Source organism: Dendrobates tinctorius, unplaced genomic scaffold, assembly GCF_039654945.1.
Source record: "Dendrobates tinctorius isolate UK_male_01 unplaced genomic scaffold, ASM3965494v1 ptg000351l, whole genome shotgun sequence".
Lineage (NCBI taxonomy): Eukaryota > Metazoa > Chordata > Amphibia > Anura > Dendrobatidae > Dendrobates > Dendrobates tinctorius.
This window is the reverse complement of record NW_027362017.1, coordinates 999,871-1,016,559: the sequence shown is the minus strand read 5'-3', so window position 1 is coordinate 1,016,559 and position 16,689 is coordinate 999,871. Positions and strand designations below refer to the sequence as shown.

Genomic DNA, 16,689 nt, shown 5'->3' with positions numbered 1-16,689 from the left:
TTCTTTTAGTGTGTGACAGCTGCCAAACATAAAAACCCACTATAAGGTGCTGCATGAGCTAGCGGGGATCTTGCGGGATCTCACCACTATTCAGCCCTGCTGGGAACGCAGCCTCAGTGACTGGAGGTAGCCTCGATGAGGTCACCGCTGCTCACTGACCCTGAGCTTGCAGCCTCTCATTCGCCAGTGGTTCTCAGCCTGGATGGTCGCATCTTGTCCAGGTTGAAAACTATTAATCCCCCAGACATGGATTACAGCATAGGACAGAACGACCAACAGGTGAGGGATATTGTTTTTTTTTATTTTTGGTTAAATACAGGAGAACGAGGGCTTCAGTGGAATAGGTGTTAGGTGAGTATAAGGGTATGTTTCCACGTTAAGGAGACACTGTGGAGAGGACACAGCTCCGCCCAAAGTGCTGCTCCCTGTTGTGCGCGCTGATTCCGGATGTGATCATTGAACCATGCGGAATCACCGCATCCTATCCATCGACTGTGTTATTTATCTTGCAGAGACGGAGGGTCCCCGCAAGATAAATAGACATGCTGTGGTCTATAAAGACTCACCGCATGTCCGGTTATGCAGGTCTGCCACCTGCGTTTTTGAATGCTTAGTGGAGAATGAGATTTCATAAAATCCACTATGCTGTAACATCTGGACGCTGCGGATTGGACGCTGCATTTCCTGAACGTGAAAACATACCCTAACTGTGTGTGTTATTTTTAAATAAAATGGTAAAGTGTTTTTTTTTTATTTCAAATAAAAGACTTTATTCTGGCTGTGTCTTTATTTACCATGTAACTATAGCATTAGTAATGGATAGGTGTCTTATAGACGCTTCTCCATTACTAAGCCATGGGCTTGATGTCACCTGACAATGCAAAGGTGACATCAACCCCACAAACATGAACCCCACGAGCCACCGCTACAGAGCAAGTGCGAAGAACCCGGCAAACCTAATAGATGCGCCTTTTCTGGGCAGCTGAGGGCTGCTATTTTTAGACTTGGGGGGGGGGGGGGGGTCATTATCCATGGCCCATTACCAACCTGAGAATACCAGCCCTCAGCTGTGAGCTTTAGCAAGGCTGGTTGCCATTTTTTTTTCTTAATTATTTAATTAAAAAAAAAAAAGTGTGGGGACCCCTCTATTCTTGATAACCAGCCTTGCTGAAGCTGACAGTTGCAGCCCCCAGCTGTGAGTTTTGCCTGGCTAGTTATAGAAATTACAGGGGAACCCTCGCCATTTTTTTTCTCATTTATTTATAGCACAGGTGGCGGCTGATGAATAATAATCTTTATTTTTATATAGCACTAACATTCCGCAGCGCTTTACAGTTTGCACACATTATCATCACTGTCCCCGATGGGGCTCACAATCTACATTCCCTTAACTGTATGTCTTTTGGAATGTGGGAGGGAACTGGAGAACCAGGAGGAAACCCACGCAAACACGGGGAGAACATACAAACTCCTTGCAGATGTTGTCATGGGTGGGATTCGAACCCAGGACTCCAGCGCTGCAAGGCTGCAGTGCTAACCACTGAGCCACCGTGCTGCCCGTACCCCTTCAGCAGCTCCTGCTGTCACTGTTATTAGCAGCAGCAGGGGTAGGCTGATGGTAGTAATAGTCCCATAAGCCGCTGCCTGCTGTCTGTTTTTTCACTTAAATATAACTGTCATCATTCTTCCCTGCTCGCGTCGATCGCTGGCAGAGCAGGGGAGAATGATGAGAGCCGTGCTCAGCACCCGGGACAAGGGAACAGCGCTTACTGTAAGGCTAAGTGCACACTTTGCAGAAAATTTCTGCTCAAAAACCTGAATCCCTTCCCAGAAACCGCACCTATTTTTCCGCGGTGTTTTTTGCGCGGTTTTGATGCGTTTTTGATGCGTTTTTTTCCGCAGCGGTTTCTAAAAGCATGGGAGAAGCCTAAACCGCGGAAAAATCAGCAAAATTAATGTGCATGCTGCGTTTTTTACCACGATGCGTTTTTTTCGCGGTAAAAAACGCATCAATGTGCACAAAAAGTGCAAAATGCATAGAAATGACTGTGCAGCTTATTTTTAGCGGTTTTATAGCGGTTTTATAGTGAAAACCGCAGTAAAAACCGCTAAAAAAACGCTGTGTGTGAACACAGCCTAATGCTTCTTCCCCAGCTCCGATGCGTGTCACACAGATGACATCTATGTGTGTTATCCGTGTGTGGGACATTTTGTGGCCTGTACTGACATTAAAAAACGGACGTGTCAGCGTGTTTGTCCACGGACACATGGTCCATAGAAACACACTGACATGTGCACAGACCCATTCACTTGACTGTCACCACATGTACCGGTGACACGGACGTGTGAAAGAGGCCTAAATCTGGTATCGCTGTAATGGCACCGACCCGAAGAATAAAGTCGCCTAATCACTTATACCGCAGGAGGAATGGCGTATATAAGTAAAACTGCTGATTTGTTCATTCTGCCTCCCAAAGAATGCAGTAAGGCTCAGCACACATTTATCCTGCGCTCTGATTTGAGCGCTTGCACCTGGGTTTCCGTGTAAATGTCTGAAATATGTGATTCAGTTGGAAACTCTGGTGGAAGATTCCCTATAATGAGGCAGATGGAGGCACTCTGGACGCCATAGGACCTGTGATCCGGCAGTGGCTGTCTTGTTAGGATTGCATGATATTGCTGTCGGACACAGTTTTGTGCACTTCTGAAAAGGACACTGCTGAGCAGAGGCCAGACGGAGTACAGAGTAAGGCTAGGTCCACATTGCGTTAGGGGCATCCGTTAAACTGATGTGCTAACGCTGATGTCATTTTTTACATCTTTTGTGCCCTAGCGCTAACAGTATGCGCTAACCATGCGTTCGCCCATACAGGTCTATGCACAGCAAACGCGTCCGTTCGCTGTGCGCTAGACCCGACGCACCCTCGGACGCTGCAGACTGCGTTCTCGGATGTGTCATGAAGTAACGCATCATCGCTAATGCATGCCGATTTTAGGATGCGTTACAAGAATGGCGGCCAGTGGGTGCGTTAACGCACACGTTACATAGCGTTAGTGCCGCTCTGTAACGGATGTGTCAGACGCATAGCCTTTAACACAGTGGGGACCTAGCCTAACTCTGCTGCCTCATTATAGTGAATGGATCCCTCGGGGGTTTCATCTGAGTCCCATCTCTCACATATTTAGATGGAATCCCCAAAGTAAGTGCTCAGCGTAGCGCGCCGGATAACTGTGATCCAAAACGTTATGTAAAATGTTCCCAATAAAAGCTTCAACTCTATCCACAAAAAAAGCAAGTCCCCACTCAGATCCATCATCTGTTAATGAAAATATAGGGGGCTTCCACGTTATTGGTAGCACAAAGGCTCTGGAAAAGCTAAATGCCTCCTCACCCCCCAAAAGAAATTCAGCAAATTCTCTGCTCCCAAATCCAAATGCCCCCCCCCCCCCCCTTCTGAGCCCCAGTGTACCTAAACCACATATAGAGTCCATTGGTATTTCTGAAACGATGAGAGCCCGCCTAACTTACCGGTGCGTGTCTCCAGAAGCACGGGCCAAATTTTGTTGCCATTTTTACCCACTTCTTGCGTGAAAATGTGAAATATGGGGCCAAAACAAAATTTTGGTGGTAAATTCTGTGAGGCACATGTGGAGTCAATATGATCCCTGCACCCCTAGATGAATTCAATGGGGAGTGTAGTTTGTGAAATGAGCTCACATATAGGGGGTTTCTGTTCCTCTGGCACCTCCGGGGCTCTGCCGATGTGACATGGCACCCTCAAACTATTCCAGCAAAATCTGAACTCCCAATATGGTGCCTCTTCCCTTCTGAGCTTTGCACTGTGCCTCAAAAGTAGTATTCCCCACATATGGTGTATCGGCATACTAAGGAGAGATTGCACAACAGATTGTATGGTGCAGTTTCTCCTGTGACCTTTATAAAAATGCAAAATTTGGGGCTATAATAACATTTTTGTGAGGAAAATGTAATTTAATTATTTTCACGGCTCAACGTTATAAACTTCTGTGAAATACTTGGCGGTTCAAGGTGCTCAATACACATCTCGATAAATTCCTTGGGGGGGTCTAGTTTCCAAAATGGGGTCACTTTTGGGGGGTTTCCACTGTTTAGGCGCATCAGAGGTTCTCCAAACGTGACATGGCGTCTGATCTTAATTCCAACCAATTTTGCGTTGAAAAAGTCAAACGGCGCTCCTTCCCTTCTGAGGTCTGCCATGCGCCCAAACAGTGGTTTACCCCCACATATCAGGTATCAGCGTACTCAGGACAAATTTCACAATAACTTTTGCAGTCCAATTTCTCCTGTTACCCTTGATAAAATAAAAAAATTGGAACTAAAGTAATTTTTTTTGTGAAAAGTTTATTCATTTTTTTTAAACATTCAAAAAATTCCTGTGAAGCACCTGAAGGGTTAATAAACTTCTTGAATGTGGTTTTGAGCACCTTGAGGGGTGCAGTTTTTAGAATGGTGTCACTTTTGGGTATTTTCTATCATATAGACCCCTCAAAGTGGCTTCAAATGTGATGTGGTCCATAAAGATAAAATGGTGTTGCAAAAATGAAAAATCGCTGGTCAACTTTAACCCTTATAACTTCCTAAAAAAAAAAAAAAAAAATTTGGTTCCAAAATTGTGCTGCTATAAATTATACATGTGGGAAATGTTAGTTATTAAGTTTTTTGTGTACCACATCTCTGTGATTTAAGGGCATAAAAATTCAAAGTTGGAAAATTGCGGAATTTTCAAAATTTTCGCCAAATTTCCGTTTTTTTCACAAATTAACGCAAGTTATATGAATGAAATTTTACCACTAACATGAAGTACAATATGTCACGAGAAAACAATGTCAGAATCACCGGGATCCATGGAAGCGTTCCAGAGTTATGACCTCATAAAGGGACATTGGTGAGAATTGTAAAAATTGGCCCGGTCATGAACGTGCAAACCACCCTCGGGGGTAAAGGGGTTAAAAAAAACTTTGGAATTTTTGTTCACCATTTAAATAAAAAATAATCTATGCATGTTTGGTGTCTATGAACTCGGAATGACCTGGAGAATCATGATGGCAGGTCAGTTTTACCATTTGTTGAATATGGTAAAAAAAAAAGTGCAATTCCACAATTTTTTTTAATTTCAACACACATGGAATTTTTCCCCGTTTTCCAGTATGCTATGGTAAAACCAATGGTATCGTTAAAAAGTACAACTCGTCACCCAAAAAACAAACCCTCACATTGTCATACTGATGGAAAAATAAAAAAAGTTTTGGCTCTGGGAAGAAGGGGAGGGAAAATCAAAAATGAGGAAACTGAAAATCCCGTGATGATGAAGGGGTTAACTTGTGCCTGTCCTGATGTCTTGCTGTATATACCTCCATATGGCGTCCTTACTGCATCTACAGGACGTGTGGTCAGGGTGGGCCGTGTTTTTCGCACTTCTATACAAGGTCTCCTGTAATCCCCCCACTGCCTGTGTGTTTTGCAGAGAACTGTTTCCGGCTCCGGTGCGGGTTCCAGTCTCCGATATTCTCAATCTGGTTTGTCGGGTCGTCAACGTGAGCGCCAAGAACTTGGTAAGACCCTCCTGGGGTTGTGATGGCAGCGGCTTCACCCTCCTCCTGCCAACCGTACGTCGCTGATCACTGTGTCCTTGTGTTGCAGAGCTGGCAGGGAGAGGAGGCGCTGAAGCTGCTGCTGCTGCCCAGAGTCCACAAGACGGCCCTGGACATCCTGGAGGCCGCCATACTGGCGTGAGTACCACTGCTCCTGGTCTCTGGTGAGGTCTTCACCCTGGGCTGCTCCGTACCCCCGGCTGTGTCTCTTCCTCAGGTGTGGCCCTCGTCTCCTGCCGCTCTCGTCCGTCATCTGCAGACTATTTCCACAACTCCTCAGCTCCTGGGCATCTGTAAGAAGTGCAGGCGGGTTCCCGTCTGGGCAGGAGAAGCCTTATAGGTGGGTGTCTGTAGCAGATCTACTCTGCGGGGTCCCCCCCACCGTGTCCTACATTACTGTGTGGTGCTTCCTTACAGCTCGCTCCGGGGGGCCGTCTACCATGTCCTGGAGCGCTGGGTAACCATGTGCGGAGTCTCGGCTGGCGTCTTACAAGGCATGGCGCACCACTCGGATATACTGCTGGCACATCTGCTCAGTGACATCACTCCGCCCGCAGATTCTCTGAAGGTGAGACCCGCCGCCACTTACTCTTTCCTCGTTGTACTCTGTCTCCCCCGGCCTTCCCTCCCCTTTCCCCTTCCCCAGTCGTCCCCTTCCCCCTTACCCCAGACGTCCCCCCCCCCCCCCCATTTGTCCCGTTCCCTTCCCCCTCGATCTTCACTCCCCCTCGTCTCTCTGCAGATGGCCAGCTTTGTGCAGTTGGGAGCCAAAAAGCAGAAAGTCTCAGAGATGGGGAACGGCGAATTTCAGAGTCACCAGAAACGAGAAAGTGGCGCGAATACGGAGCTGTGTGCGGCGGCGCTGCGGGGTAAGATGGACGACTTGTAGATGTCTGTGGGGGATGGGAAGCGTCCGAGGCTTAGGAAACCCCTTATCAAGTGTCTTTAAGGGACCTCTCACAGTTCTCCCCTGTCTCTTTTCTAGCCCTCTGCGCCATTGTCCTGTATGGAGGATCAGTAATCAAGGATGACAGTCACCGGGTGAGTGGGCATCGCATCTCCCAGGGTCTGTCTTGGGATCAGTGACAGCTTTATATTGAGGTCTAAGGGGTAACATTCCTCCTTGTGGAGAGTGACATACCGCCTCTAGTATGCCAGTGTATGGAGACTTATTGGCCGTGCAACACTCTTCTGGGAAATTTAATATGCAAATTGCCTCAGAGAGGAAGACTTGAACTCTATAGCGCCACCTATATTGGCGGCCACGAGAGGTGGTGAGTTCTCCTTCAATAGAAGTCTTCAAACAGAGGCTGGACAGACATCTGTCCGGGATGATTTAGTGAATCCTGCTTTGAGCAGGGGGTTGGACCAGATGACCCAGGAGGCCCCTTCCAACTCTACCATTCTAGGGTTCCACCTGTTGGAAGCAGTGATCCTGTGTCGCTAGCGACCCTTTAACAAATGTTACCATGTGGCTTGGGATAATGCGAGACTCGTTAGAGGGTTGTTAGCGACTTGTAGGATCGCTGCTTCCATCAGGTGGCGCGTGGAGTTCTAGTTTTCCTCTCTGAAGACTCCGTTTGCATCTGTATTAGATGCATCTTGTTGGCCCTTCAGCCTCCTATTTGCTGCCACCATGTGGACACGCTGTGGTATTTCACACAGTGTCTTCTGTGTATGAGGGGCAGCAGGAGTCGGGTGTGAAGTGCAGCGTTTGATCAGTGGGGGCCACAAGACGTTAGATCTGCCCGAACCTTCGGCCAGCACCTCGTGTGACAATGGAAGGAACACAGAGCTGATTATGTAGGGGGCACAAAGGAGGGCACCATAACTGTGGGGAACACAAAAAGGGCATTATTCTTGTGGGGGGGGGGACTCAAAAGGCGGAATTATTCTAATAGGGGGCACAAAAAGAACATTATTACAATGTAGGAGATGTCAAAAGGGGTGCTGTTACTATGTGGGGGACACAGGGGGCGCTATTACTATGTGGGGGGATACAAAGGAGGCACTATTACTGTGTGGGGGATACAAAGGAGGCGCTATTACTATGTGGGGGATACAAAGGAGGTGCTATTACTATGGGGGATAGAAAGGGGGCGCTATTACTATGTGGGGGATACAAAGGAGGTGCTATTACTATGGGGGATAGAAAGGGGGCGCTATTACTATGTGGGGGATACAAAGGGGGCGCTATTACTATGTGGGGGATACAAAGGAGGCGCTATTACTATGGGGGATACAAAGGAGGCGCTATTACTATGTGGGGGATAGAAAGGGGGAGCTATTACTATGTGGGAGATACAAAGGGGGTGCTTTTACTATGTGGGGGATACAAAGGGGGCGCTATTACTATGGAGGACACGGGGGGCTCTATTACTATTTAGAACACGGAGGGCTCTATTACTATGGAGGACATGGTTGGTGGCACAGTTGAGGATGGTATGGGCGCAGTACGGTGGTTGGTGGCACATCTGAGGATGGTATGGGCGCAGTACGGTGGTTGGTACAGTTGAGGATGGTATGGGCGCAGTACGGTGGTTGGCGGCACAGCTGAGGATGGTATGGGTGCAGTACGGTGGTTGGCACAGTTGAGGATGGTATGGGGTGCAGGACGGTGGTTGCTGGCACAGTTGAGGATGGTATGGGCAAAGTACGGTGGTTGGCGGCACAGTTGAGGGTATGGGTGCGGTACGGTGTTTGGCACAGCTGAGGATGGCATGGGTGCGGTACGGTGGTGTTTGGCACAGCTGAGGATGGTATGGGCGCAGTACGGTGGTTGGCGGCACAGTTGGGATGGTATGGGCGCAGTACGGTGGTTGGTGGCACAGCTGAGGATGGTATGGACGCAGTATGGTGATTGGCGGTACAGCTGAGGATGGTATGGGCGCAGTATGGTGGTTGGCGGCACATTTGAGGATGGTATGGCACAGTACGGTGGTTGGCGGCACAGCTGAGGATTGTATGGGCGCGGTACGGTGGTGTTTGGCACAGCTGACGATGGTATGGGCGCAGTACGGTGGTTGGCGGCACAGTCGAGGAAGGTATGGGCGCTGTATGGTGGTTGGCAGCACAGTTGAGGATGGTATGGGCACAGTACGGTGGTTGGCGGCACAGCTGAGGATGGTATGGGCGCAGTACGTTGGTTGGCGGCACAGCTGAGGATGGTATGGGTGCAGTACGGTGGTTGGTGGCATAGTTGAGGATGGTATGGGTGTGGTACAGTGTTTGGCACAGCTGAGGATGGTATGGGTGCGGTACGGTGGTGTTTGGCACAGCTGAGGATGGTATGGGCGCAGTACGGTGGTTGGCGGCACAGTTGAGGGATGGTATGGGCGCAGTACGGTGGTTGGCACAGCTGAGGATTGTATGGGCGCGGTACGGTGGTGTTTGGCACAGCTGAGGATGTTATGGGCGCAGTACGGTGGTTAGCGGCACAGCTGAGGATGGTATGTGCGCAGTACGGTGGTTGGCGGCACAGTTGAGGATGGTATGGGCGCAATACGGTGGTTGGTGGCACAGCTGAGGATGGTATGGACGCAGTATGGTGATTGGCGGTACAGCGGAGGATGGTATGGGAGCAGTATGGTGGTTGGCACAGCTAAGGATGGTATGGGCGCAGTACGGTGGTTGGCGGCACAGTTGAGGATGGTATGGGCGCAATACGGTGGTTGGTGACACAGCTGAGGATGGTATGGACGCAGTATGGTGATTGGCGGTACAGCGGAGGATGGTATGGGCGCAGTATGGTGGTTGGCGGCACATTTGAGGATGGTATGGCACAGTATGGTGGTTGGTGGCACAGCTGAGGATTGTATGGGCGCGGTACGGTGGTGTTTGGCACAGCTGAGGATGGTATGGGCGCTGTACGGTGGTTGGCGGCACAGTTGAGGATGGTATGGGCGCAGTACGGTGGTTGGCGGCACAGCTGAGGATAGTATGGGCGCAGTACGGTGGTTGGCGGCACAGCTGAGGATGGTATGTGCGCAGTACGGTGGTTGGCGGCACAGTTGAGGATGGTATGGGCGCAATACGGTGGTTGGTGGCACAGCTGAGGATGGTATGGACGCAGTATGGTGATTGGCGGTACAGCGGAGGATGGTGTGGGAGCAGTATGGTGGTTGGCGGCACAGCTGAGGATGGTATGTGCGCAGTACGGTGGTTGGCGGCACAGTTGAGGATGGTATGGGCGCAATACGGTGGTTGGTGGCACAGCTGAGGATGGTATGGACGCAGTATGGTGATTGGCGGTACAGCGGAGGATGGTATGGGCGCAGTATGGTGGTTAGCGGCACATTTGAGGATGGTATGGCACAGTACGGTGGTTGGCGGCACAGCTGAGGATTGTATGGGCGCGGTACGGTGGTGTTTGGCACAGCTGACGATGGTATGGGCGCAGTACGGTGGTTGTTGGCACAGTCGAGGAAGGTATGGGCGCTGTACGGTGGTTGGCGGCACAGTTGAGGATGGTATGGGCACAGTACGGTGGTTGGCGGCACAGCTGAGGATGGTATGGGCGCAGTACATTGGTTGGCGGCACAGCTGAGGATGGTATGGGTGCAGTACGGTGGTTGGTGGCATAGTTGAGGATGGTATGGGTGTGGTACAGTGTTTGGCACAGCTGAGGATGGTATGGGCGCAGTACGGTGGTTGGCGGCACAGCTGAGGATGGTATGGGAGCAGTACAGTGGTTGGCGGCACAGCTGAGGTTGGTATAGGTGCTGCACAGTGGTGTTTGGTTGCTATGTTGAGGCATTGGCATTCTCGCAGTGTGATGAAGACTTTGGCACTCTCACAGTATGAGGCGTTGCTCTCGCAGCATGGTGATGTCTTGGCGCTCTCATAGCGTGGAGAGGCTTCGGTGCGCTCGCACTTTGAGGAGGCCTTGGCGCTCACTATCAGACTGTTACTCTCCCTGCAGCGCCTCCAGGAGCTTTCCATCCCTCTCCTGATTCGCCTGCAGCAGGGTCCCGACCAGTGGACAGGTCCGTACACCAGCAGCGAGTGTCGGAAACAGCTGTATCGGCTGCTTCTGTCCCTGACGCTGAGCCCCAGCCCACGCCTCCCTGCCCCCCTGCACTGTGCCATCCGGATCTTCAGAGTGGGGCTGACCGAGGAGAACTTGCAGGTAGGAGGGCGGACATGATGAATATGGGAGTGCTGGGATTTGTAGTTTCACTTCTCATGGTTTTCCATCATGTTGTAGGTATCTATGTTCTGCTCGGAGGCTCTTGCGATCTGCAGGATTATCATCCATCCTCGTGTGCCCAGCCTCCAGCGGCCTCTGCCGCAGCACAGCTCACGGCCTCCTATGCAGGCAGAAGTCCCGGTCCAGCGACCCCCGGCACCCCCACTTACATTCCCTGCTACTGTACCTTTAAATCATCTCCCCATCAGGACCTCCGTTCCTCCACAGCTCGCAGAGCCTCCGACAGACGCACTGATCCCTTCCCCTCAAGAGACTTTTGGTGGAAAGACTCTTCGTCCCGTCTTCATCCACTACGAGAAGGAAGAGTCGTCCGATGTGGAGATTTCCCTGGAGAGCGATTCTGACGACAGCGTGGTCATCGTCCCCGAAGGTCTCCTACAGAAGCCCGCCCCGAAATCTGAATCTTCTCCACCCTCCGCTAAACCTTCTGCCGAGGAGACCCCGGCAGCAGAGACCCCTGCCCAACCTGTAGTGCCGTCACCCACCTTGGCAGCGCCAATGCCGCCACCAGCCTGCCCTGGTCCCTCCCTCGCACAGATGCCAGCTGCTGTAGAACTGCCACCGCCCCCTCCTCTTCCCGCGGCTCCTGCCCTTCCAGAGGGCGACATGGTCATCAACATTAACAGCTCCGATGAAGAGGAGGAGGACGAAGATGAAGAAGGCATGTACGATGAGGAAGAAGATGAATTCTATGACGATGATGATGAGGAAGACCTGGAAGGACTGGACGATGAGGAAGAAGAATTTGATGATGATGAAGGACTGACTGAAGAAGAGGACGAGGAGGAGGACCTAGATGCTGAGGACCTGGATGCCGAGGTAGAAGAGGACGACGACGATGGGGACGATGAGGATGCGTTAGTTGCCGAGGATATACAGGTGGCTCCCTCTGTGGACACAATGCCCGAACCATTGCCGCCCACCATACACACTCCAGAGGTAGAAGAAGAGCCCCCATGTCTGTCCCCTGTCCAAGAGGATGACCCCGGAGACACAGACCTTCTGATGCTGGTGGAGAGCGAAGAGCGGGAGACTCCGACGGAGACTTCTCAGGACCGGCTTTCCGAAGCAGAGGTCACAGCCAGCCCGTCGCCTCCTCCTGTCCTCACTCCACCTCCAGCTGCCCCAGTACAGGAGGAGAAGGAGGACGAAGAGGAAGAAGAAGAAAGTGCGGTGCCTGATGTCATAGAAAGTGAACCCCTCCCTGAGCTGAAACCCCCCACCGAGGAGGAAGAGCTGATCAAAGAGGTGGAAGGTGAGGAGAAGCCGAAGACACAAGTGGTGGTGGAGGAGGATGTCCTGGAGGAGCCCGAGGTGAGTGCACAGACAGTCAGGTGAGACCCCATACCCCACATGTTCAGTGCTGTGCAAAAGTTTTAGGCAGGTGTGCTGAAAAAATTGAAGTGATAATAGTGTAACAAAGCGCAAAGTGAACAAAATCAGTATTTGGCGACCACCCTCCAGCTTCATCAGTTCTTCTCACTTGCACAGTTTATGGAGGAGCTCGGCAGGAGGTTGTTCCAAACATCTTGAAGAACTGACCCCAGATCTCCTGTGTATGAGGCGTGTGCGGATCCGTCTGTCTCTTCATGTGTTCCCAGACTGACTGGATGATGTGAGATCATGGCTATGCGGGGCTGGATCATCAACTCCCGGACTCCTTATTATTAAGGACATCCGCTGGATGTTGAGGGTCGTTGTTAGGCTGCAAAATAAATTTGTAGCCGATCAGACACCTGATGATGGAATTAGATCATGAAGTATCTGCCATGGAATTCTCAGCATTGAGGACACCATTAATTCTGACCAAATCCTCATTTTCTGAAATTCATCCCCAAACTTGCAGGACACTTCACTGAGCTCCACTATTTCTGCAGCCCCTCATGATTGTGCTGTTCTCCAGAAGCTGGTTCTCTTACAGCCAAATATTTCACATTGTGACCTATCAGTCCAGAACACATGCTGACATTTTTCTGCACCCCAGTTCCTATATTTTCATTGATAATCGAGTCACTTGGCTTTGTTCCTCCACGGAAGGTTTGGTGTTTGTTCACAATTCTTCTAGGAAGATGACTTCTCACCAGACTTCTCCAAACAATAGATGACTGGAGGTCAGGGGTGGGCAATTAATTTTCCTGAGGGGCCACATGAGAGACCGTGGCTGTTGTAGAGGACCAAACCAATTGGCCTAAATTAATTAGGCTTAATAATATCAACATATTAATATTGAGCAGAATTAAGTATGCTGACTTCCCCCTATATACCATTTGAACCCGAACACAACACCTTTATTATATTGTATGAGGCCCACGCGGCCTCTGAATGGCCAGCAGCTGAGACCCACGCTGCCTCCGAATGGCCAGCAGCTGAGGCCCACGCGGCCTCCGAATGGCCAGCAGCTGAGGCCCACGCGGCCTCCGAATGGCCAGCAGCTGAGACCCACGCTGCCTCCGAATGGCCAGCAGCTGAGGCCCACGCGGCCTCCGAATGGCCAGCAGCTGAGACCCACGCTGCCTCCGAATGGCCAGCAGCTGAGGCCCACGCGGCCTCCGAATGGCCAGCAGCTGAGGCCCACGCGGCCTCCGAATGGCCAGCAGCTGAGGCCCACGCGGCCTCCGAATGGCCAGCAGCTGAGGCCCACGCGGCCTCCGAATGGCCAGCAGCTGAGGCCCACGCGGCCTCCGAATGGCCAGCAGCTGAGGCCCACGCGGCCTCCGAATGGCCAGCAGCTGAGGCCCACGCGGCCTCCGAATGGCCAGCAGCTGAGGCCCACGCGGCCTCCGAATGGCCAGCAGTCAAACATCCCATATACATAAATAAAAACACCACATACTCGCCTTTCTCCCATTTCCACGGTGCTCTGTTGTCTGCGGTGCGCTGACTCTCTGCTGTACACACTAAGAGATGACATGACGTCATTGCTTCAACTGTTTCGCACGCTGATTGGTGGAGGAAGGATCCGGCGGCCCCTCTTCCATCAATGCAGTCAGTGTGGATGAAGGTTGGAGACGGCAAGCGAGCAGACACAACATGCAGTCGGACGTGCACGGTATGGCACGTGGGTCACTGTTTTCAGCCCCTCAGTTGTCTCGGTTTGTGGGCTGGACTGGAACAGCCAGAGGGCCGGATGTGGCCTGCGGGCCGCACTTGCCCAGGTTTGCTGTAGCTGATCCCACTGGTCACTGCCACTTCTGACCTGATGGCACTGCTAGACATCTTCCGGTGTAAAAGTCAAGTAAGCATGACGCATCTTTCATCTGCTGCACCTAGTTTCCTTGGCTGAACACTGGGTTAGTGGTTCTCAATATTGACCATTTTTTTAAACCTCACATCTTGAAATCCCTGAGACCGCTCTCAAATCTTTCAGAAAAAGTTCCAGCAACAAACATCCAAATCAGATTGTTGAATAGACGTTAAAACTTCATCTTTATTGCAATGCCTTTAAAAACATACTGTTAATTTTAAATCCAGGGGAGACACTTTGCTGATGCAGTATAACTACCTTGTGTTTCGTTGCTGTGCTCAGCCTTGTTATCGTATAGGACCTGTGACAGGAAACTGTCTTCCACAACCTCACCCTTGTAGCAGATTTGGCTGTTTATCACCCAGTTTAAGCATCCTGCACAGCTGCTTCTGTTTGTTAGTGACCGTATTTCGCCCTACATATGAATATGATGATCATTATCCTCTTTCTGGTACAAGTGGTCACTCACACCCGACTATAGTCCTACAAGTTCCTAAACTCTGGGCAAGTCACTGAGAAGACGTGGTGGAGGTGACGGGGGGGAGGGGGTCACCAGACACAAGAGGGATTTACATTTCATTTATGCTCAATTATTTTGCATTTCTAATCTATTAACCCTTCTATTTTTAGAAGCTTCTTTCTATTCAGCCTTTGTTTCCTGTCCACAACTTGTGCACAGCATTAGACAATCCTACACAAGGGAGGCAGCGAAGAACATTGCGTCTTGGATGCCCCCCATCTGTTGTTGCACCACGTCCCCTTCCCCTGTTTTGTTAGCCCCCCACACCCCTTCTCTGTGTTGTCGGTACACCCCCTAGTCTGTGTCGTACCCCCGCAGCTCATCTTTCATCTTCGCCCTGTTCACATGAAATATTGCAAACATCCAGTCTACTGCTCCAGTCACCTCCAAAGCTGCATTTAGGTTTCTGACCACAGTCCGGGTTGCCCGAGATCCCGTCTCGCTACATCTCCCACAATGCACCGCAGCCAAGCATGCTCCGTGCAGACAATGAAGCAGCAGGAGGTGTGAAAAAGGCAGAAAAAATAAACCGTGGTAGAGTTGTAAATGCAGCTCTGGATGTGACTGGAGGATCCAGGTTTGCACTGGTGGGAACGCTTCCAGGGATATGTGCTAACATATAGAATAATGAAAGCTGTTGTCTTCTTTTTTTCTCCCTTTGCCTCCAGGATGAACTCCGCGATGCAGAATCCATGTTGGCGGACTTCATCGACTGCCCCCCAGATGACGACAGAGACATGGAGCCCCTGGTGACGTGACCTCGCTGCCCCCCTCCTCACCGCTGCTCATGATCTCATTGCATTTTTATATTTAAAGTGCCCGCTGCCCCTGTGATCGATCCTCTGCTCACCTCAGGCTCGGAAACACTACAATGCCCAGCATACCCTGCAGTCCACACCATGGGTCTCGGGGATTGATGGGGGTTGCAGTTTGACTAAAGTTGGAGCATGGGGGTCGCACAGAAGTGGTCTCCATCCATGCTTATTGTTAAACTTTCTAGTCCAGCTCCATTTCTTAGTTTACCATAAGTTGCGCAGGTTGGGGTGCCAAGATTTTCCTTATTTTCCGGCCGCTGGGATTTTTTTAAAATTTTTGTGGCGCAGCAGTTTGTTGGGTGGTGAATTGGCTCTAGATATGTCTGCGGCAGGTGACGGAAACCTGCACTTATGTGGATGCAGCTGTATTTTTTTTGGTTTACACTTTTTTTTTTTTCACTTTGTGAATTTTTTTTGGGAGGGAAATAAAATCTGGGATGTGACGTTTCCAGCTTCATTTATTAAGAACAAGTCAGATCCAATCTCTATGCAGCAGCAATAAAGGTATAGGACAAGAATGTCAGCCTGCAGGAGAAAGTATGGCCGCACTGTGAATACGGAGACCGATGTTCAGCGGGAGGAAGACTCCAGAGTATTGTAGAGTAGTGGGGCAGCAATGTGTCCGCATGACAGGAGACTAGCCGACACTTCACAGACCAGGGCACAGCCTAAAACATATATACGGTGACAGGAGAAGGGCTGATGCTTCACTCCACAGACCAGGACACGGCCTATAACACATGAATGGATGAAAATGATGAAATGGTAAGACAGGATGTTGAGAAGGTCGAACTTTTAAATTCCTATTTTGCATCTGTTTTCTCTCAGAAAGGAAATGTAACATCAACTGTTCTTCACTGTCCTATTAAGGGAATAGAAGAATCCAGGATCTCTATAAACAGATAATGAGGAAACACTTCGCTAACCTAAATGAATTCAAGTCTCCAGGTCAAGATGAATTACACCCCAGAGTACTGAAGGAGATAGCAGAAGAAATTTTTGAACCCCTCTCCATAATCTTTGAAAATTCTTGGAGAACTGGAGAAGTCCCAGAAGACTGGAGAAGAAATGTTGTTCCTATCTTCAAAAAAGGGGAAGAAGGTGGACCCAGGCAACTATAGACCGGTGAGTCTGACTTCTATGCCAGGAAAAATCTTTGAACAAATTATTAAACAACATGTATGTCAGTACCTGGACAAGAATGAAGTGATTAAACAGAGTCAGCATGGGTTTGTAACTAATAAGTCATGTCAGACTAACTTAATTTCCT

The 16,689-nt window shown here is 50.2% G+C and overlaps 1 protein-coding gene across 2 annotated transcripts in view; it reads left to right on the top strand.

Moving 5' to 3' along the window:
- PELP1 (proline, glutamate and leucine rich protein 1) overlaps window positions 1-15,862 on the top strand; it is a 33,681-nt gene extending 17,819 nt beyond the window's left edge. For both annotated transcript variants that reach the window (XM_073562438.1, XM_073562439.1), the window contains exons 9-17: window positions 5,505-5,592; window positions 5,681-5,769; window positions 5,849-5,971; window positions 6,049-6,199; window positions 6,374-6,500; window positions 6,617-6,672; window positions 10,553-10,759; window positions 10,838-12,154; window positions 15,273-15,862. In XM_073562438.1, the coding sequence (XP_073418539.1) occupies window positions 5,505-5,592; window positions 5,681-5,769; window positions 5,849-5,971; window positions 6,049-6,199; window positions 6,374-6,500; window positions 6,617-6,672; window positions 10,553-10,759; window positions 10,838-12,154; window positions 15,273-15,362 (2,248 nt within the window). In that variant the 3' untranslated portion in view covers window positions 15,363-15,862. The remainder of the gene's footprint in view (window positions 1-5,504; window positions 5,593-5,680; window positions 5,770-5,848; window positions 5,972-6,048; window positions 6,200-6,373; window positions 6,501-6,616; window positions 6,673-10,552; window positions 10,760-10,837; window positions 12,155-15,272) is intronic.
- The last annotated feature ends 827 nt before the right edge of the window (window positions 15,863-16,689 follow it).